General features: G+C 38.7%; 2 protein-coding genes across 3 annotated transcripts in view; both read right to left on the minus strand.

Moving 5' to 3' along the window:
- LOC133635404 (uncharacterized) overlaps positions 1–10,399 on the minus strand; it is a 109,142-nt gene extending 98,743 nt beyond the window's left edge. Inside the window, exon 1 of the mRNA XM_062028581.1 lies at positions 10,347–10,399. The gene's annotated coding sequence lies outside the window, so the exon portion shown is untranslated. The remainder of the gene's footprint in view (positions 1–10,346) is intronic.
- A 4,189-nt stretch (positions 10,400–14,588) lies between these two features.
- LOC133634954 (fibronectin type III domain-containing protein 7-like) overlaps positions 14,589–19,337 on the minus strand; it is a 35,876-nt gene continuing 31,127 nt past the window's right edge. For both annotated transcript variants that reach the window (XM_062027619.1, XM_062027618.1), the window contains exons 12-14: positions 16,839–16,868; positions 16,726–16,763; positions 14,589–15,837 (exon numbers count right to left, since the gene is read on the minus strand). In XM_062027619.1, the coding sequence (XP_061883603.1) occupies positions 15,814–15,837; positions 16,726–16,763; positions 16,839–16,868 (92 nt within the window). In that variant the 3' untranslated portion in view covers positions 14,589–15,813. The remainder of the gene's footprint in view (positions 15,838–16,725; positions 16,764–16,838; positions 16,869–19,337) is intronic.

A 19,337-nucleotide genomic window follows, 5' to 3' on the forward strand; every position in this document is an offset into this window, starting at 1 on the left:
ATATACAGTATATATAAAATGTAGAAGAAAAATACAAAAAAATATCTTATCTGCAAAAAATCAGTTCAAACTGGTCTCAGGTGCCTGACCAACAGTGATCTTATCACAACACTGTCATTATGTGTGTTGAGGTCACCCACATTTGACTCTCCTGACCTACTAACACACGCAATCACACAAACATCACTTTGTCAACAAGAAAACATCTAAAAAATGTATTTCTCTCTCTTTTATCTGTACGTCTTCAATTCCAGATTCTGTGTTGTTTCACTCGACCTCCATCGTCTTTTCACTAGGCATACATTACCGACTAGATGCACAGTACATGTTGCATTGTGTGACATCATCAATGGCGTTTGAGCTCTTACATCATCCAAACCACAATGCATGGGAACACGGAAAAACAACCACAACCGGACGGATAAAAGGTTGGGAGGGGCCATTCAAGCAATAGAAACAAGTGCCACTGAAACCAAAGTCAAGTCAGTAAACTTGGGAATTGGGACTCTTGGGCCTCAACCGCAGGAAATGGTCTTTACAAAACACATTAACCTTACAAATGACCTTGTTGGGTCTGACTTACATAAGTGACCTGACTTACATAACTGACTTACAGGCATTGGACCGTGTCCCTCCGGAAGTCCTGTGGGGAGTGCTCAGAGAGTATGGGGTATTGGACTGTCTGATTGTGGCGGTCCACTCCCTGTATGATCAGTGTCAGAGCTTGGTCCGCATTGCCGGCGGTAAGTCGGACACGTTTCCAGTGAGGGTTGGACTGCGCCAAGGCTGCCCTTTGTCACCCATTCTGTTCTGAACTTTTATGGACAGAATTTCTAGGCGCAGTCAGGGCGTTGAGGGGATCCGGTTTGGTGGCTGCAGGATTAGGTCTCTGCAGATGATGTGGTCCTGATGGCTTCATCTGGCCAGGATCTTCAGCTCTCACTGGATCGGTTCACAGCCGAGTGTGAAGCGACTGGGATGAGAATCAGCACCTCCAAGTCCAAGTGTAAAGGGTGGAGTGCCATCTCCAGGTCGGGGTGGAGACCCTGCCTCAAGTGGAGGAGTTCAAGTAACTCTGAGTCTTGTTCACGAGTGAGGGAAGAGTGGATGGTGAGATCGACAGGCGGATCAGTGCGGCGTCTTCAGTAATGTGGACGCTGTATCGATCCGTTGTGGTGAAGAAGGAGCTGAGCCGGAAGGCAAAGCTCTCAAATTACCGGTCGATCTACATTCCCATCCTCACCTATGGTCATCAGCTCTGGGGCTCTCCCTTAGAGATTGGGTGAGAAGCTCTGTCATCCTGGGAGGAGCTCAAAGTAAAGCCGCTGCTCCTCCACATGGAGAGGAGCCAGATGAGGTGGTTTGGGCATCTGGTCAGGATGCCACCCGAACGCCTCCCTAGGGAGGTGTTTAGGGCACGTCCGACCGGTGGGAGGCCACGGGGAAGACCCAGGACACCCTGGGAAAACTATGTCTCCCGGCTGGCCTGGGAACGCCTAGGGATCCCCCGGGAGGAGCTGGACGAAGTGGCTGGTGAGAGGGAAGTCTGGGCTTCTCTGCATAGGCTGCTGCCCCCGCGACCGACCTCGGATAAGCGGAAGAAGATGGATGGATGGATGGATGAATGGATGGATGGATGGATGGATGGATGGATGGATGGGTCTGACTTACGTACATCGGTAAGTTGTTAGGCAATGGATTTGAAAGATAAAAATCATTTCCTGGTTGAAAATTCCTCAACCTGGATACCGGTTGTCGGCGAAAGGAGATCTTTTATTGTACAAACCCCGTTTCCATATGAGTTGGGAAATTGTGTTAGATGTAAATATAAACGGAATACAATGATTTGCAAATCATTTTCAACCCATATTCAGTTGAATATGCTACAAAGACAACATATTTGATGTTCAAACTGATAAACATTTTTTTTTTTGCAAATAATCATTAATTTTAGAATTTGATGCCAGCAACACGTGACAAAGAAGTTGGGAAAGGTGGCAATAAATACTGATAAAGTTGAGGAATGCTCATCAAACACTTATTTGGAACATCCCACAGGTGAACAGGCTAATTGGGAACAGGTGGGTGCCATGATTGGGTATAAAAGTAGATTCCATGAAATGCTCAGTCATTCACAAACAAGGATGGGGCGAGGGTCACCACTTTGTCAACAAATGCGTGAGCAAATTGTTGAACGGTTTAAGAAAAACCTTTCTCAACCAGCTATTGCAAGGAATTTAGGGATTTCACCATCTACGCTCCGTAATATCATCAAAGGGTTCAGAGAATCTGGAGAAATCACTGCACGTAAGCAGCTAAGCCCGTGACCTTCCATCCCTCAGGCTGTACTGCATCAACAAGCGACATCAGTGTGTAAAGGATATCACCACATGGGCTCAGGAACACTTCAGAAACCCACCGTCAGTAACTACAGTTGGTCGCTACATCTGTAAGTGCAAGTTAAAACTCTCCTATGCAAGGCGAAAACCGTTTATCAACAACACCCAGAAACGCCGTCGGCTTCGCTGGGCCTGAGCTCATCTAAGATGGACTGATGCAAAGTGGAAAAGTGTTCTGTGGTCTGACGAGTCCACATTTCAAATTGTTTTTGGAAACTGTGGACGTCGTGTCCTCCGGACCAAAGAGGAAAAGAACCATCCGGATTGTTATAGGCGCAAAGTGTAAAAGGCAGCATGTGTGATGGTATGGGGGTGTATTAGTGCCCAAGACATGGGTAACTTACACATCTGTGAAGGCACCATTAATGCTGAAAGGTACATACAGGTTTTGGAGCAACATACGTTGCCATCTAAGCAACGTTACCATGGACGCCCCTGCTTATTTCAGCAAGACAATGCCAAGCCACGTGTTACATCAATGTGGCTTCATAGTAAAAGAGTGCGGGTACTAGACTGGCCTGCCTGTAGTCCAGACCTGTCTCCCATTGAAAATGTGTGAAGCCTAAAATAGCAGAAGGGAGACCCCCGGACTGTTGAACAACTTAAGCTGTTCATCAAGCAAGAATGGGAAAGAATTCCACCTGAGAAGCTTCAAAAATGTGTCTCCTCAGTTCCCAAACCTTTACTGAGTGTTGTTAAAAGGAAAGGCCATGTAACACAGTGGTGAACATGCCCTTTCCCAACTACTTTGGCACGTGTTGCAGCCATGAAATTCTACGTTAATTATTATTTGCAAAAAAAAAAAAAAGTTTATGAGTTTGAACATCAAATATGTTGTCTTTGTAGCATATTCAACTGAATATGGCTTGAAAAGGATTTGCAAATCATTGTATTCCGTTTATATTTACATCTAACACAATTTCCCAACTCATATGGAAACGGGGTTTGTATTAAGAATGGAGCGCTAACACATCCTTGGTTGTCATGGCGTATTCAAAACAGGTAAGTCATCATGAAAGCATATATCAGACTTCATTTATCCCTGCTAGATTACGGATTAATCCTAAATCAAAGCAAAACATTTTTTTATGTATTTATTCAGTAAGTAGTTACTGTACAAGCAAACTTTGATCAATACAAGTCAGGCGAACGTGAAAAGTTGCGGGTTTTTTTGCAGATAGCATGAATATGTCACTAAAGTGGATTACACATAGCCGCAATTCCGAAAATTCTTGGTAAAATTTTTTTTTTTTTTTTTTGCAGAAATCACACAACAGTAAGTTACACTATATTTCCAAAAGTATTTGGCCACCTGCCTTGACTCACATATGAACTTGAAGTGCCATCCCATTCCTAACCCATCGGGTTCAATATGATGTGGGTCCACCTTTTGCAGCTATTACAGCTCCAACTCTTCTGGGAAGGCTGTCCACAAGGTTGCGGAGTGTGTTTATAGGAATTTTCCACCGTTCTTCCAAAAGCGCATTGGTGAGGTCACACACTGATGTTTGTCGAGAACTCCTGGCTCTCAGTCGCCGTTCTAATACATCCCAAAGGTGTTCTATCAGGTTCAGGTCAGGACTCTGTGCAGGCCAGTCAAGTTCACCCACACCAGACTCTGTCATCCATGTCTTTATGGACCTTGCTTTGTGCACTGGTGCACAGTCATGTTGGAAGAGGAAGGGGCCCGCTCCAAACTGTTCCCACAAGGTTGGGAGCATGGAATTGTCCAAAATGTTTGGGTATCCTGGAGCATTCAAACTTCCTTTCACTGGAACTAAGGGGCCAAGCCCAACTCCTGAAAAACAACCCCATACCATAATTCCTCCTCCACCAAATTTCACACTCAGCACAATGCAGTCTGAAATGTAGCGTTCTCCTGGCAACCTCCAAACTAGAAAAAGTCTCCATGCCTAAGTGCTTGATTTTATACACCTGTGGCCGGGCCAAGTGATTAGGACACCTGATTCTGATCATTTGGATGGGTGCCCAAAAACTTTTGGCAATATAGTGTATGTGTCAAAAATTCTAATTTTTGGGGTCTCTCAATTATTCATGTTTTTTCTCCATTCGTAAGAGGTTATGGAACTGGCACTCATTCTTTTCTCACTGGCACTCATGGAGGGCGGACGCTCCCCTTTCCTCTCTTTCCTCTCCTGCTTGCTTCTTTGTCTTGTCATGTCTTAACTTTCTTGTTGCCTCTTTTTGCACTGCTCTCCAAATCGAAACATTGGAACTATTTAACTGGCCTCAACGAAATTGACAAGATCTTGGGTTTGAGGGAACCTGCTTGTCGTGACGGAGCGGTTGTTGCTGGACACACGACGGACTCTTGGGAGAAGAAGTGCCTGGAGGACGTGAAGATATCCATCTATTCAGAATTATGACAACAGGACATCTGCTGATTGGAGCAAGCGTTGCTCTGGTTTGTCGACAAATTGGAAGTTGCTAGCAGTCTTCAAAGTAGCCCAAAGCTGCCACAAATGATTGGAGGATGTGGGAAGAACTGTAGACACTTAGTGATTTGGATAACATCGGACTGTCTGCCCTGCAAGATGAATTTGAGGACCAGTCATAGCAAATTTTATTTTCACTCGCATACAAAACATTCTGACTTAGATTGTTTCCCTGGCTTCGAGACTCTCCCGAAGGACGGTGCGGCGAAGACACAACAAACTCCTTTCTTGTCTCTCACGGACACACACCTGTCTCTCATGGACACACACATGCATCCACAAAAAATATACGCCACACACACACACCTCACCCCCCATCCAACGCCCTTGACGCAAATCCCTTAGGGATGATGGACGGCTGGGCAGCGCCTGAAGAGCTGTAGCCTGCCACCGTAGCCCCCACTCCCTCTCCTCTGTTGCAAGTCTCGAGTTGTATGTTGTAATGTGTATATGTGCTTTGCTATGGAGTTTTTTTCCCCACTCTAGACTTATTGCAGGTAAACTTGCCAAGGGACATGTAAGCAAATATTAACATTGCTGTATGTATACTTTTGACCCAGCACATTTGCTCACATTTTCAGTAGACCCATAATAAATTCATAAAAGAAGCAAACTTCATGAATGTTTTTTGTGACCAACAAGTATGTGCTCCAATCACAAAAAAATAAGAGTTGTAGAAATGATTGGAAACTCAAGACAGCCATGACATGATGTTCTTTACAAGTGTATGTACACTTTTGATCGCGACTGTAGCTAAGGTTGTATGAAGTGTTGACACACTTATCGTAATGTAATAGTTTTTTTCCCGTGTTGGCACATTTAAGTCCATTCATCTGTTTTCTTTACTCCTTATCCTGCCTAGGCTCATGGGGGAATGGAAAAAGGCAGTACAAAACCTGGTAAAATTAGTCAATCACAAGTTACGCAAGTTTCCATTAAAAAAACGAACAAACATGGATCAGTCGGGGAATCTACTTCAAAATAAGTATTCTTCTTTTGCCGAGTCATGATCTTTGTTTCCCTTTTGAATAGTGAGAATTCCCAAACATTATCTTCTTATTAATAACTTACAGTATATCAATTTCAAGGCAACAGGGGGACGGCTCCTTTGTGTTGGTGAAACTATTGTGAAAGGGGGGCTGGATAAGGCAGTTTGGTTACCCTCATGCTATGTCTACACTAAGCCGGATAACCCCTTAAACGAATACTTATTTAGCCATTTGTGTTACTCATACAAATACAATAGAGCAGGGCGGATTGAACCCAGTTTATAATTTCCTGTTATACAGTATACCAGGCAGTCTTGCACTAAAGGAGGACTATGTTATTGTTTATTTTATTACTCTAGTATACTCTGGACTGAAGCTGTGTGCCTTCATTGTTTTTGTAGCTGTTGTTTTGAGGCATGTTTAAAAAAATATAAAAATAATGCTCTTTGTGAAAGTCAAAGTATAGTATTTCCCATAGTTGTAGTGGGTATCAGGATTATCTCAGGGAGAGCATGTCCCAAATTCCAAGCTGCTGTTTTGAGGCATGTTTAAAAAAAATAATGCACTTTGTGACTTCAATAATAAATATGGCAGTGCCATGTTGGCACTTTTTTTCCATAACTTGAGTTGATTTATTTTGGAAAACCTTGTTACATTGTTTAATGCATCCAGCGGGGCATCACAACAAAATGAGGCATAATAATGTGTTAATTCCATGACTGTATATATTGGTATCGCTTGATATCGGAATCGGTAATTAAGAGTTGGACAATATCGGAATATCGGCAAAAAAAGCCATTATCGGACATCTCTACTTGAAATGTTAATTGACCATTCCTGAGAGCTTAACTTATATACATACTTGCCAACCCTCCCAAATTTTCCGGGAGACTCTTGAATTTCAGTGCCTCTCCCGAAAATCTCCCGGGGCAACCATTCTCCCGAATTTCTCCCGATTTCCAGCCGGACTTAAGGCACGCCCCCTCCAGGTCCGTGTGGACCTGAGTGAGGACAGCCTGTCGTCACGTCCGCTTTTTCTCCATACAAACAGCATGCCGGCCCAGTCACGTTATAACATCTACTGCTTTTGGCGAGTGCACAACTGCACACACAACAAGAAGGAGACGAAGCAGAAGAACGAAGAAGACACAGTCATGGCGACGACGAGTGACAAAGAATAGAACGAGGATGGACAATTCGACCCGAAACTCACTCATTTCCTGCAAATTAAATGTCACAGATGCTGCCTGAAATAGAGTGATCTATGTTGTTTGTTGCCATCTCCTGGTGAATGTTGGGTATGGTGTTCTGTGGTTACTTTTTGGTTGGCCAACGGTTTACGTCGTATTGCGCACCCTGACGGCAAGTGTGGGAGTCGGTTCTGAAGTATGAAGTAAAGAGACGTAACTTCATCACCTCGCCTGGTTATTGACTCCAACCCAGGATATTACACTGCCCATACCTATACTCCTTCAAAAGCTGTGCTTCTGGCTGCAAAGCATTGCACTTTCAAATACAACAATGAATAGAAGAGTGTTGTGTGTGTATATGTGTAAATAAATGAACACTGAAATTCAAGTATTTATTTTATTTATATATATATATATATATATATATATATATATATATATATATATATATATATATATATATATAGAGGAGTATATTTATAGCTAGAATTCACTGAAATTCAAGTATTTCTTATATGAATATTTATATATATATATATATATATATTATATATATATATATATAATATATTATATATATATATATAATATATTATATATATATATATATAATATATTATATATATATAATATATAATATATATATATAAAATATATATATATATATAATATATATATAATATATATATATATAATAAAACACATATATATATATAGCTAGAATTCACTGAAAGTCAAGTATTTATTTTATTTATATATATACCGTATATTACCAAATAGTAGCCCGGGCGTTTATTTTACAAAATGGGGTCAGACCCCGGGCGGCTATTAGGACATGGGCGGTTATTTGCACAAGGCTTTTATTTATTTTTGCACCAGCCTGCACCAGGCCATTATTTGGTTACAATGGTTACTGTCCAGTATTTTTTTTTCATACAAACAATTTTAAATGTAAAAGCTATTGTAAACATACAAACAAAAAAACAAGACTATCAAAAGACAAGAGATCAACAAGGCCTCAACATGGCAGTACTGCAACAATTGTCAAATAGAATACCAATACTAAAAATAAATACACTTTTTAAATAAAGCAGCCTACTGGGAAAAATAAAATGATGGTACCAAGTACTCAAGTATTAAAAAACACACCATCAAAACAGAACAATAATACCGTCACTTAAATAAAATAAAGGCTACAGTACTCCAAGTTTTAAATAAAGAAGCATACAAGAAAAATACAATTATGGTACCAAGTACTCTATAAAACCATCAAAACAATAATACTGCAGCAAACGCAACCCCAAATGCAACTCAACCCCACTCATCATCCTCCTCCTCCTCCTCTCCCTCACCCCCCTCATCATCATCCTCCTTTTCAATCACAAGTTCATTGAGTAACTGCTGTTCCTCATCACTCTCCTCCTCTTCCTGAAGCACAGCAGCAGCCTGCTGTCTAGCCCTCAACAGCATCTCTCTGCCTGCCTGACATGGCTGTCCCTTCTTGAAGCAGTAAATGAGCTGGTCCTCACTCCCATCAGCTGCCACCGTCAGCCCACACACCTTGTAGGATACCAAAAAGCAACATCCAGCTATGGCTACCGTTTGCAACACGGACACACACACACACACACACACACACACGATTAAGCCAGCCACTTGTTGCACCAAACACCACCCCGGTGTCACTCGCGGTGACATACAACTCCTTTGCCTTAATGCGGATCATTTTGCGGGACACACGGTGGTTCAGTCCACGAACGTGATGTATCCACTGACACAAATTAGCATCAAGCTCGTCGCTCACTTTCTTCCTACCTCCATCCGGGGGGGCGTTTTCCATCGATTGCCGACTGAGATAGTAGTTCTCCCTTTTTTTGTAACCATTCTCGTACACGTTTTGGGTCAACGTTAAACTGCCTGGCCGCTGCCAAACCAGAATTCTGCTCCGCATACTTCACAATCGCTAGCTTGAACTTTAAGTCAAGTCAAACTTTCTCTTCTTCCCCCTTAAAGTATTCCCGTCCATCAGTTGTGGTGTAGCGGTATCCTGTTCATTCAACTCACTGCTACTGTTGCTTGCCATGTTGAAACTTTTCCTCGTGGGTTTGTTGTGTGTTACGCTATATGCGGTGACCCATTGCAAAATGTTGATTACCCAGAATCCCCACGTGACGTCTGCTGTTACCGTAATGACCAGAATTATTGCACCTTTGCTTTTCCTTTTAGCTTATAAATTGGGTTTAATGAAAATTAAATCAATATGATTTTAATCTAAATTATGCAAATAACAGCCCATGGGCGGCTATTTGGACATAGGCGTTTATTAGGAAGAGGCTGTTAATTCACAAAATGGGCTCAGACCCCGGGCGACTATTAGGACAAGGGCGTCTATTTGCACAAGGGCGTCTATTTGGTAATATACGGTATATATAAATATATATATAAGAAATACTTGAATTTCAGTGAATTCTAGCTATAAATAAATTCTAGCTATATATATATATGTATTTTATTATACATATATATATATATATATATATATATATATATATATAATAAAATACATATATATATATATAGCTAGAATTCACTGAAAGTCAAGTATTTATTTTATTTATATATATATATATATATAAATATATATATAAGAAATACTTGAATTTCAGTGAATTCTAGCTATAAATAAATTCTAGCTATATATATATATATATATATATATATATATATATATATATATATATATATATATATATATTTAATATATATATATATATATATATATATATATATATATATATACAGTATATATATAATAAAATACATATATATATATATATATATATATATATAGCTAGAATTCACTGAAAGTCAAGTATTTATTTTATTTATATATATATATATATATAAATATATATATAAGAAATACTTGAATTTCAGTGAATTCTAGCTATAAATATACTCCTCCCCCATTAATCCCGCCCCCCAAAAAATCTCCAGAATTCGGAGGTCTCAAGGTTGGCAAGTATGCTTATATAACCATGTCTAAATACAATAAAATAGCATGTAAAACCTATTTCAGAACACACACATTACACAAAATTACACAAAGTTCCTATATAAACATTGCACACTCACGTCGCCATTTTGTGTTGATTACTGCAGCCAGACTACTGTGCTCTGCTCTGGATTCATTCCCTAACACTAACTACACCTTGCAAACACTTTAGAGTTAGGCTCCACCGTCAGAACGTGTACTTAAAGTTATAATGATCACATGGATATCATTCAGTGAGTTGATTCAGCAAAACTAACCTGTTAAACAGGAGGAAAAAGTTTCAGTTGTTTACAGACTGGTCGCGCTCATCAGAATGTCAAGAAGCTTCCGGTCTGCAGGTAGTAGCAATCAATTAGGAAGAAACGCTCTACTGCCCCCTACTGACCAAGGGGAATACTGATGAATGTGGAATGACAGCTCCAAAGACGAATTCAAACCACAAAATAAAATAAATAAATCAACACAAAAATGTGACACATTATGGGTGGGTCACATACATTGTTGGGTTAGTTACTGAAAACCAGTAACTAGTTACAGTTACTTTATTTCAAAAGTAACTCAGTTACTAACTCAGTTACTTACACCAAAAAGTGATGCGTTACTGTGAAAAGGAACTATTTAGTTATTTCTTTTTTTCTTCTTTTTTTTTTAAAGGCTCCCATTAATGCCCTTTTAGAGCCTTCATTTCAGTACTGTTATTGCACTGGAGAATAATACAATCTGTTGATCAACTTGACATACATTTGCATCACTGAACTCTGCTAAGCAATGTGGTCTACATACAGCACACAAAGACAAAGATATGTTTCAAAAGGGCCAATTTGTTTCAGGCCAGAACAAATTGACAAAACTATTTTAAATAGCTGCAACATAACATACATAAGTAACAAACAGCATAATAACAACATAGCTGTAAACCAAGGAAGGCACACATGACATACACAAAGCCTAACCAGGCATTTTTTTTCTCTCAAGGAATTGTGAAATAAAATCATGTCTTCATGAGATCAACACTGTACTGAAGCCCAGAACACTCTACGCATTTCCCCAGTTTTAGTTTAGAGATAAGGAAAGATTGGCCTGGCCCACTAGGATCCCTCTTTGTGTTTGTAAACTTTATAGACTATACATTTAGAGCAGTGGTTCTTAACCTGGGTTCGATCGACTAGGGTTCGGTGAGTCGGCCTCGGGGGTTTGGCGGAGGTCAAAACACACCCGACTCATTGTGTAAATAAAAACTTCTCCCTATCGGCGTATTACGGATACGGCAACAGCAGAAGTCAGACTGATTTGCAGGTGTGTAATTTGTTGTGAGTTTATGTACTGTGTTGGTTTTGTTGTTTGAACAAGGTGATGTTCATGCACGCTTCATTTTGTGCACCAGTAAAAAAAACATGGTAACACTTTAGTATGGGGAACATATTCACCATTAATTAGCTGCTTATTAACATGCAAATTAGTAACATATTGGCTCTTAACTAGTCATTATTAAGTACTTATTAATGCCTTATTCGGCATGGCCTTATTATAACCCTAACCCTCTAACCCTGGCCCTAACCCGAACCCTAACCAAATAACTCTAAATTAAGTCTTTGTTACTTAGAATATGTTCCCCTAGTGTCCAAAAAACTCAAAATTAAGTCTTTGTTACTTAGAATATGTTCTCCTAGTGTCCAAAAAACTCCAAATTAAGTCTTTGTTACTTAGAATTGGTTCCCCATACTAAAGTGTTACCAAAAACATATAACTTTGTCTTGAATTTGAAAAAAAACAAACATTTTATTTTTCACTAAAGAAGGGTTCGGTGAATGCGCATATGAAACTGGTGGGGTTCGGTGCCTCCAACAAGGTTAAGAACCACTGATTTAGAGTGATGTGATAATCAAACACTCTAGAAGTCTAGAATGAAAGAGTATATAAGAGAATTGACAGAGTGTGTACCTTCTGTGATGAATGATGAGCAGAGGCAGAGTTTGGAGTGTCTTCTTTAGCTCGCTTTCCATGTTTTTGTGCTCACTGTCCACTGTGTCCAGCTGCCTGAAAGCGGGTGACTCCACTGTAGAAATAGCTTGCATGTCTTCTAGCACACACGCTGCAATGACTATCAATTTTGTCCTGGCTAGCAGTCCCTCCGTTAAAATCCAGCCGCTGTTGGAGGTGGAGGTGAAGTGTGTCTCTCTTTATTAGCTTCGTCAAAGCATGTTGCTAATGCAGCTGTTTCAGCAGATTTGAATTGCTGTTTCGGGCAGTAGATAGTATCTTTGATCCAAGACACAACTTACATTTAACTAAAATGTTCTTTTCTTTGTGCTCGACAAAAGAAAAGTAGTAAGAATATCTCCATGTTAAGAAACTCGACTTCTGGCTCCTCCATGATGTAAACACAGACACGCCCCCACCCACACAAAGCGCTCCTTTTCTTTTCCTTGTGACACAGAAAGACGACACCGCAGCGTTCCAATAAAACACACTCAGATCTTCTCACTTTCTAGCCGATACTACATAAAAAATAATGTAAAATAACGCAGTAACGCATCATGTAGTAACGGTAACTGAGTTACTGAATATAAAAAATAACGCGTTAGACTACTAGTTACCGCCGAAAATAACGGCGTTACAGTAACGCGTTACTTTGTAACGCTTTAGTCCCAACACTGATCACATATCAGTTATTGTCCGCCATGTATGTCGCGGACTCAACGTCTAGGTCCAGAGTATATAAAGTCACCAAAAAGGAATGGACAATGAAGGTGAAGGCAAAAGAGTGAGGAGTGTCCTGACCAGATATCTAGATCCCTAGATTGATCGTTGTAAAATAGTATTTGTCACATTGTGTACGTTCTCTTGTTTATTAAAGATGTGATTAATTTATGATGTCTCAGGTGTGATTCACTACAATAGGGCCCCACAGCACAATGGATTCCAGTTCATTGAAATACCACAACACTGGATATTGTTCAGATAAGTTACATTTAAGAACTTGCACACAAAGCAACACTGGAGGTGACTATGACGCGCGCATTTTCCGCGCCGGCTGACGGACGCGGGGAGGGGGTCTTAAACGACCATTGTGTGTGTGTGGACAAGGATAAGGTTAGGTGGGATTTAAGCGATCTTTGTGCTTGATGCAACCTTGCTCTTGCTCCCTCTGTGTTTTCTCTCCCTTCGTGTTTGATCGGTCCCGTGTTTTCCTTGTCGTCCCCCAGCAGTCTGCCTTCGTTCCCGCGTCGACAAGCTGTGCGTCTCGTCATTTCTTGTCCCTCTGCTTCCCGGACTGCCTCTTGGATCTCGACCTCCCGCTTGGACACGGACCGTCTTCGCCTCGCTATTCGACCTGACAAGCTCACCGATCTTCGAGCTTGTCTTGTTCCACCCCTGGACTTCCTCACCTCTCGTTCAACACTCCTGGTAATACTCATCAATTCCTACACATAGTCACACACATACACACTCTTGGATTTTCGACACACTCCATACCCTTGTTTATTAAGATTATGGGGGAAGTAGACGGCACAGACCACGAGGGGGCAGTAAAGCTCTATGTATTTATTATACATATATATATATATATATATATATATATATATATATATATATATATATATATATATATATATATATATATATATATATATATATCCATATCCATCCATCCATCCATTTTCTATTATATATATATATATATATATCCATATCCATCCATCCATCCATTTTCTACCGCTTGTCCCTTTCGGGGTCGCGGGGGGTTGCTAGAGCCTATCTCAGCTGCATTCGGGCGGAAGAAGGGGTACACCCTGGACAAGTCGCCACCTCATCACGGGGCCAACACAGATAGACAGACAACATTCACACTCACATTCACACACTAGGGCCAATTTAGTGTTGCCAATCAACCTATCCCCAGGTGCATGTCTTTGGAGGTGGGAGGAAGCCGGAGCACCCGGAGGGAACCCACGCAGTCACGGGGAGAACATGCAAACTCCACACATAAAGCACAGGATCGAACCCAGGACCATCGTATTGTGAGTATATATATGTATATATATATATATATATATATATATATATATATATATATATATATATATATATATATATATATATATATATATATATATATATATATATATATATATATATATATATATATATATATATATATATATATATATATATATATATATATATAATAAAGCTTTACTGCTCCCTTGTGGTCTGTGCCGTCTACTTCACCCAGTAAACATAACAAACGTTGCATCAACTGTCGCGAATGTAGCTGATTTTTATTTTTTTTTACATTTTAGGGGAAACTGAGCTTCCTTTACAGTTTTAAAGCAATCACCAGTGTTTTGTGTCAATGTGTAAAAATACAAACATACAAGATAAAAAAGTGATTTTTTTATTGACAGAAATATGCATTGGGTTTCAACCCAGGTGAAACACTTGAATAACTTTCATCCTAAGAAAAAGAACATGTAACACAGTGAGTTTATGATGACGAAACCACTTAATATTGTTCTTGTTCCAACTCAGGAGGCTTCCTATTTGGGGCAGTTCCTATAAAAAGTGTTTTAATGAGCAAGTTAAATGTCTAAAATCTTTGGATAAGTACAGCGTTTTATTTGATATACTAATTTTATACTATGTGATTTTTGAATGGATGACTGGAATATATTTACTGCCAGGCTATATTGTCACAAGTAAATGTGCTAAATACCCGCAGTGTTTGCACTTTATTGTCATTAAATGTTTGACGGGACCTAATAGCTGAGCGGTTGGTCACTTTATTTATTGAAGTGGACGTTCACAAAACACATCATTGTTGAAGTTCATAATTTCATTTCATGACATGGCAACTAAGTTTCATGGACAAACAAGAAGGTGTGTTCACAACCAGATCAGGGGTGTCAAACTCATTTTAGATCGGGGAAACCACATGGAGAAAAATCTACTCTCGCGGCACGATAACTTGAAAATAAAGACAACTTCAGATTGTTTTCTTTGTTTAAAAAAAGAACAAGCACATTCTAAAAATGTACAAATCATAATGTTGTTTTTTTTACACTTACATGTTGCGGTTAATAGTATCTTTATTTATACTTTCTGAAAAAATGATGTGGTAATAATCATCAGTCAACTCATTGGTGTTAATTTTCAATCTATTTAAGATAGAAAAATGATATCAAAATCAAATTACAGGATGTTATTTACATAGTTTGCTCATTTTCCTCGACTGGTGCACTAACATCATGTGGTTTATTTTTCGTGGAGGGAGGTGTGGCCAGCGCTGCCTGCAAGAGCGACGGTCACCGCCTCTGTCCATGGTGCTGAGGACAGAGCACCATCAGACGGGTGGGGGGCGTGGCAGTGCCGGCGGCGAGACACAGCTGAACAGGTGATTGGATTTCCCAGGTGGTACAAGTTATCTAATCACCTGTTGTCTTTACCAGTAGCGGCCAGGAACAGGAGGAGGAGGAACTTGGAGAGACTGTTTACATATGTAGCATCATCTACAAAGATATAAAGAATTGCTATTGCGACATCTAGTGGACGCATTTAGAACAGCGGTTTCTTTCATTCAAAAAATTTCGGCTCGTTTTTATACTTAGAAAACTCGTCGTCGGGTTGTACGTTTGATATCCCTGACCTAGATGATGTAACATGCATCCAGAGGAGGAGGACGGCTGTTGCAGAAGGACGACGGTGATGGTGAAGAACATTGTTCTAGGTGTGTTGTATGGCGGCGGGCTGTGAACACAAAATCGTTTATTCAAGTTGCAGGTTACAAATTCAAGCCTTTGTACAGTCAACCACAGCATTTGAAAACAATTTTAAATCAGTAAATTGTAAGTTAATAAGTAAAACAAATGATGTTAAATGATATCCAATTCACAGTGATGGGCAGTAGCAAGCTAAATGTAGCTAAGCTACGTAGCCTAACCACATTTTCCAGTAGCTTGGCGGTTGCTTAGCTACTTTTTTTAACGAGTAGCTTTACTTTTAGACCTTTGTAGCTAAGTATCTTACATCAAAGCTACAAAGAGAGAAAATGGATTGCGATACCAGACCCCAGAAAAAAAATACGGAGAAAATACAATGATCTGGATAAATGATAACATCCATGATGATCGGTTGGTGTTCGTACACGATATTGCCAAAAGTATTTGGCCACCCATCCAAATGATGAGAATCAGGTGTCCTAATCACTTGGCCCGACCACAGGTGTATCAAATCAAGCACTTAGGCATGGAGACTGTTTCTACAAACATTTGTGAAAGAATGGGCCGCTCTCAGTGATTTCCAGCGTGGAACTGTCACAGGATGCCACCTGTGCAACAAATCCATTTGTCAAATTTCCTCGCTCCTAAATATTCCAAAGTCAACTGTCGGCTTTATTATAAGAAAATGGAAGAGTTTGGGGAACAACAGCAACTCAGCCACCAAGTGGTAGGCCACATAAACTGACAGAGAGGTCAGCATAGTGCAAAGACTTTCTGCACAGTCAGTTGCTACAGAGCTCCAAACTTCATGTGAACCTTCCAATTCTCCCCTAGAGACCGGATGCAAATTACAGTATGTCGTTTTTTTTTAGTTCCGTTTACATAGCAATGTGCGTATGTATGTATATCAACTCACAGTCTGCTCGGCCACACTTCTCTTTCCTCTGTAAATCACTGCAAAAAAAGTAAACGTTTTTTTAATAGAAATTGATTATATAATTAAATGTGAAAATTAAATAAAGCACTCACCTGTGCCGACGTCACTTCCTATGCACGTGACTGAAAGAGCAGAAATAAAACAAATGAGTTTTTAAAGCCATTTTCTAGGTATATATATATATATATATATATATATATATATATATATATATATATATATATATATATATAACCTTCTGTCAAATTTCTAGGTATGTGGATTGAGGATGAATTGAACTAGAAATCTCATGTAAAAAAAATATACAACATAATGAATAAACGTCAATAATGAATAAAGCAAAACATGTTCTAGACTAGGGGTCACCAACGGGGTGCCCGCGGGCACCAGGTAGCCCGTAAGGACCCGATGAGTAGCCCGCAGGCCTGTTCTAAAAATAGCTCAAATAGCAGCACTTACCAGTGAGCTGCCTCTATTTTTTAAATTGTATTTATTTACTAGCAAGCTGGTCTCGCTTTGCCTGACATTTTTAAATCTAAGAGAGACAAAACTCAAATAGAATTTGAAAATCCAAGAAAATATTTTAAAGACTAGGTCTTCACTTGTTTAAAAATATTCATATTTTTTTTTACTTTGCTTCTTATAACTTTTAGAAAGACAATTTTAGAGATAAAATACAACCTTAAAAATTATTTTAGGATTTTTAAACACATATACCTTTTTACCTTTTAAATTCCTATCTCTTCTTTCCTGACAATTTAAATCAATGTTCACATAAAAAAAATGTTTTATTGTAAAGAATAATAAATCAATTTTAATTTAATTCTTCATTTTAGCTTCTGTTTTTTCGACGAAGAATATTTGTGAAATATTTCTTCAAACTTATTATGATTAAAATTCAAAAAAAAAAGTTTGGCAAATCTAGAAAATCTGTAGAATCAAATGTAAATCTTATTTCAAAGTCTTTTGAATTTCTTTTAAAAATTTTGTTCTGGAAAATCTAGAAGAAATAATGATTTGTTTTTGTTAGAAATATAGCTTGGTCCAATTTGTTATATATTCTAAGAAAGTGTAGTTTGGATTTTAACCTATTTAAAACATGTCATCAAAATTTTAAAAGTAATCTTAATCAGGAAAAATTACTAATGATGTTCCATAAATTCTTTTTTTAATTTTTTCAAAAAGATTCAAATTAGCTAGTTTCTGTCTTCTTTTTTTCGGTTGAATTTTGAATTTTAAAGAGTCGAAATTGAAGATAAACTATGTTTCAAAATTTAGTTGTCATTTTTTTTCATGTTTTCTCCTCTTTTAAACCGTTCAATTAAGTGTAAATATCATTAATTATTAATAATAACATAGAGTTAAAGGTAAAGTGAGCAAATTGTCTATTTCCGGCAATTTATTTAAGTGTGTATCAAACTGGTAGCCCTTCGCATTAATCAGTACCCAAGAAGTAGCTCTTGCTTTCAAAAAGGTTGGTGACCCCTGTTCTAGAACAAAAATCACTTCATATTCTCTACTGCTCACTAGTGTTACATATCTGACTTATTGTGTAGAAATATGGGGAAATAACTACAAAAGTACACTCCATTCATTAACCGTGTCACAAAAAAGATCAGTTAGAATTATACATCATGTTGGATATAGACAACATACAAACACTTTATTTATTGAATTGAAAATACTGAAATTCCACGACATTCCACAGCTAAAATAACACTTTAGTATGGGGAACATATTCACCATTAATTAGTTGCTCATTAAAGTAACAAAGACCTAATTTAGAGTTATTTGGACACTAGGGGAACATGTAAGGTTTAGGGTTATGGCTAGGGTTACTAATAAGTAATAATTCTGAGGTTATTGAGGGAAGACTTAGTTAACGGCTTACTGCTTGTATAATAAGGCCGTGCAGAAAAAGGCATTAATAAGTACTTAATAATGACTAATTAAGAGCAATTAATAAGCAACTAATTAATGGTGAATATGTATTCCCCATACTAAAGTGTTACCAGCAAATTTTCTCAACAAAAGAGGAGAAATATAATCTTAGAGAAAAATGTAATATAAAACATTTGTACGCACGTACAACACTTAAGACCTTCAGTATATCAGTATGTGGAATTAAATGATGGAATGGTTGTGATGTATCATGTTGTATGCATCCACGTGGGATGTATCATGTTGTATGCATTTATATGTGATGTATCATGTTGTATGCATGCATGTGTGATGTATCATGTTGCATGCATCCACGTGGGATGTATCATGTTGTATGCATGCATGTGTGATGTATCATGTTGCATGCATCCACGTGGGATGTATCATGTTGCATGCATCCACGTGGGATGTATCATGTTGTATGCATGCATGTGTGATGTATCATGTTGTATGCATGCATGTGTGATGTATCATGTTGTATGCATCCACGTGGGATGTATCATGTTGTATGCATGCATGTGTGATGTATCATGTTGCATGCATGCATGTGTGATGTATCATGTTGTATGCATGCATGTGTGATGTATCATGTTGTATGCATGCATGTGTGGTGTATCATGTTGTATGCTTGCATGTGTGATGTATCATGT

This window comes from Entelurus aequoreus, linkage group LG19 (assembly GCF_033978785.1).
Source record: "Entelurus aequoreus isolate RoL-2023_Sb linkage group LG19, RoL_Eaeq_v1.1, whole genome shotgun sequence".
Classification (NCBI taxonomy): Eukaryota; Metazoa; Chordata; class Actinopteri; order Syngnathiformes; family Syngnathidae; genus Entelurus; species Entelurus aequoreus.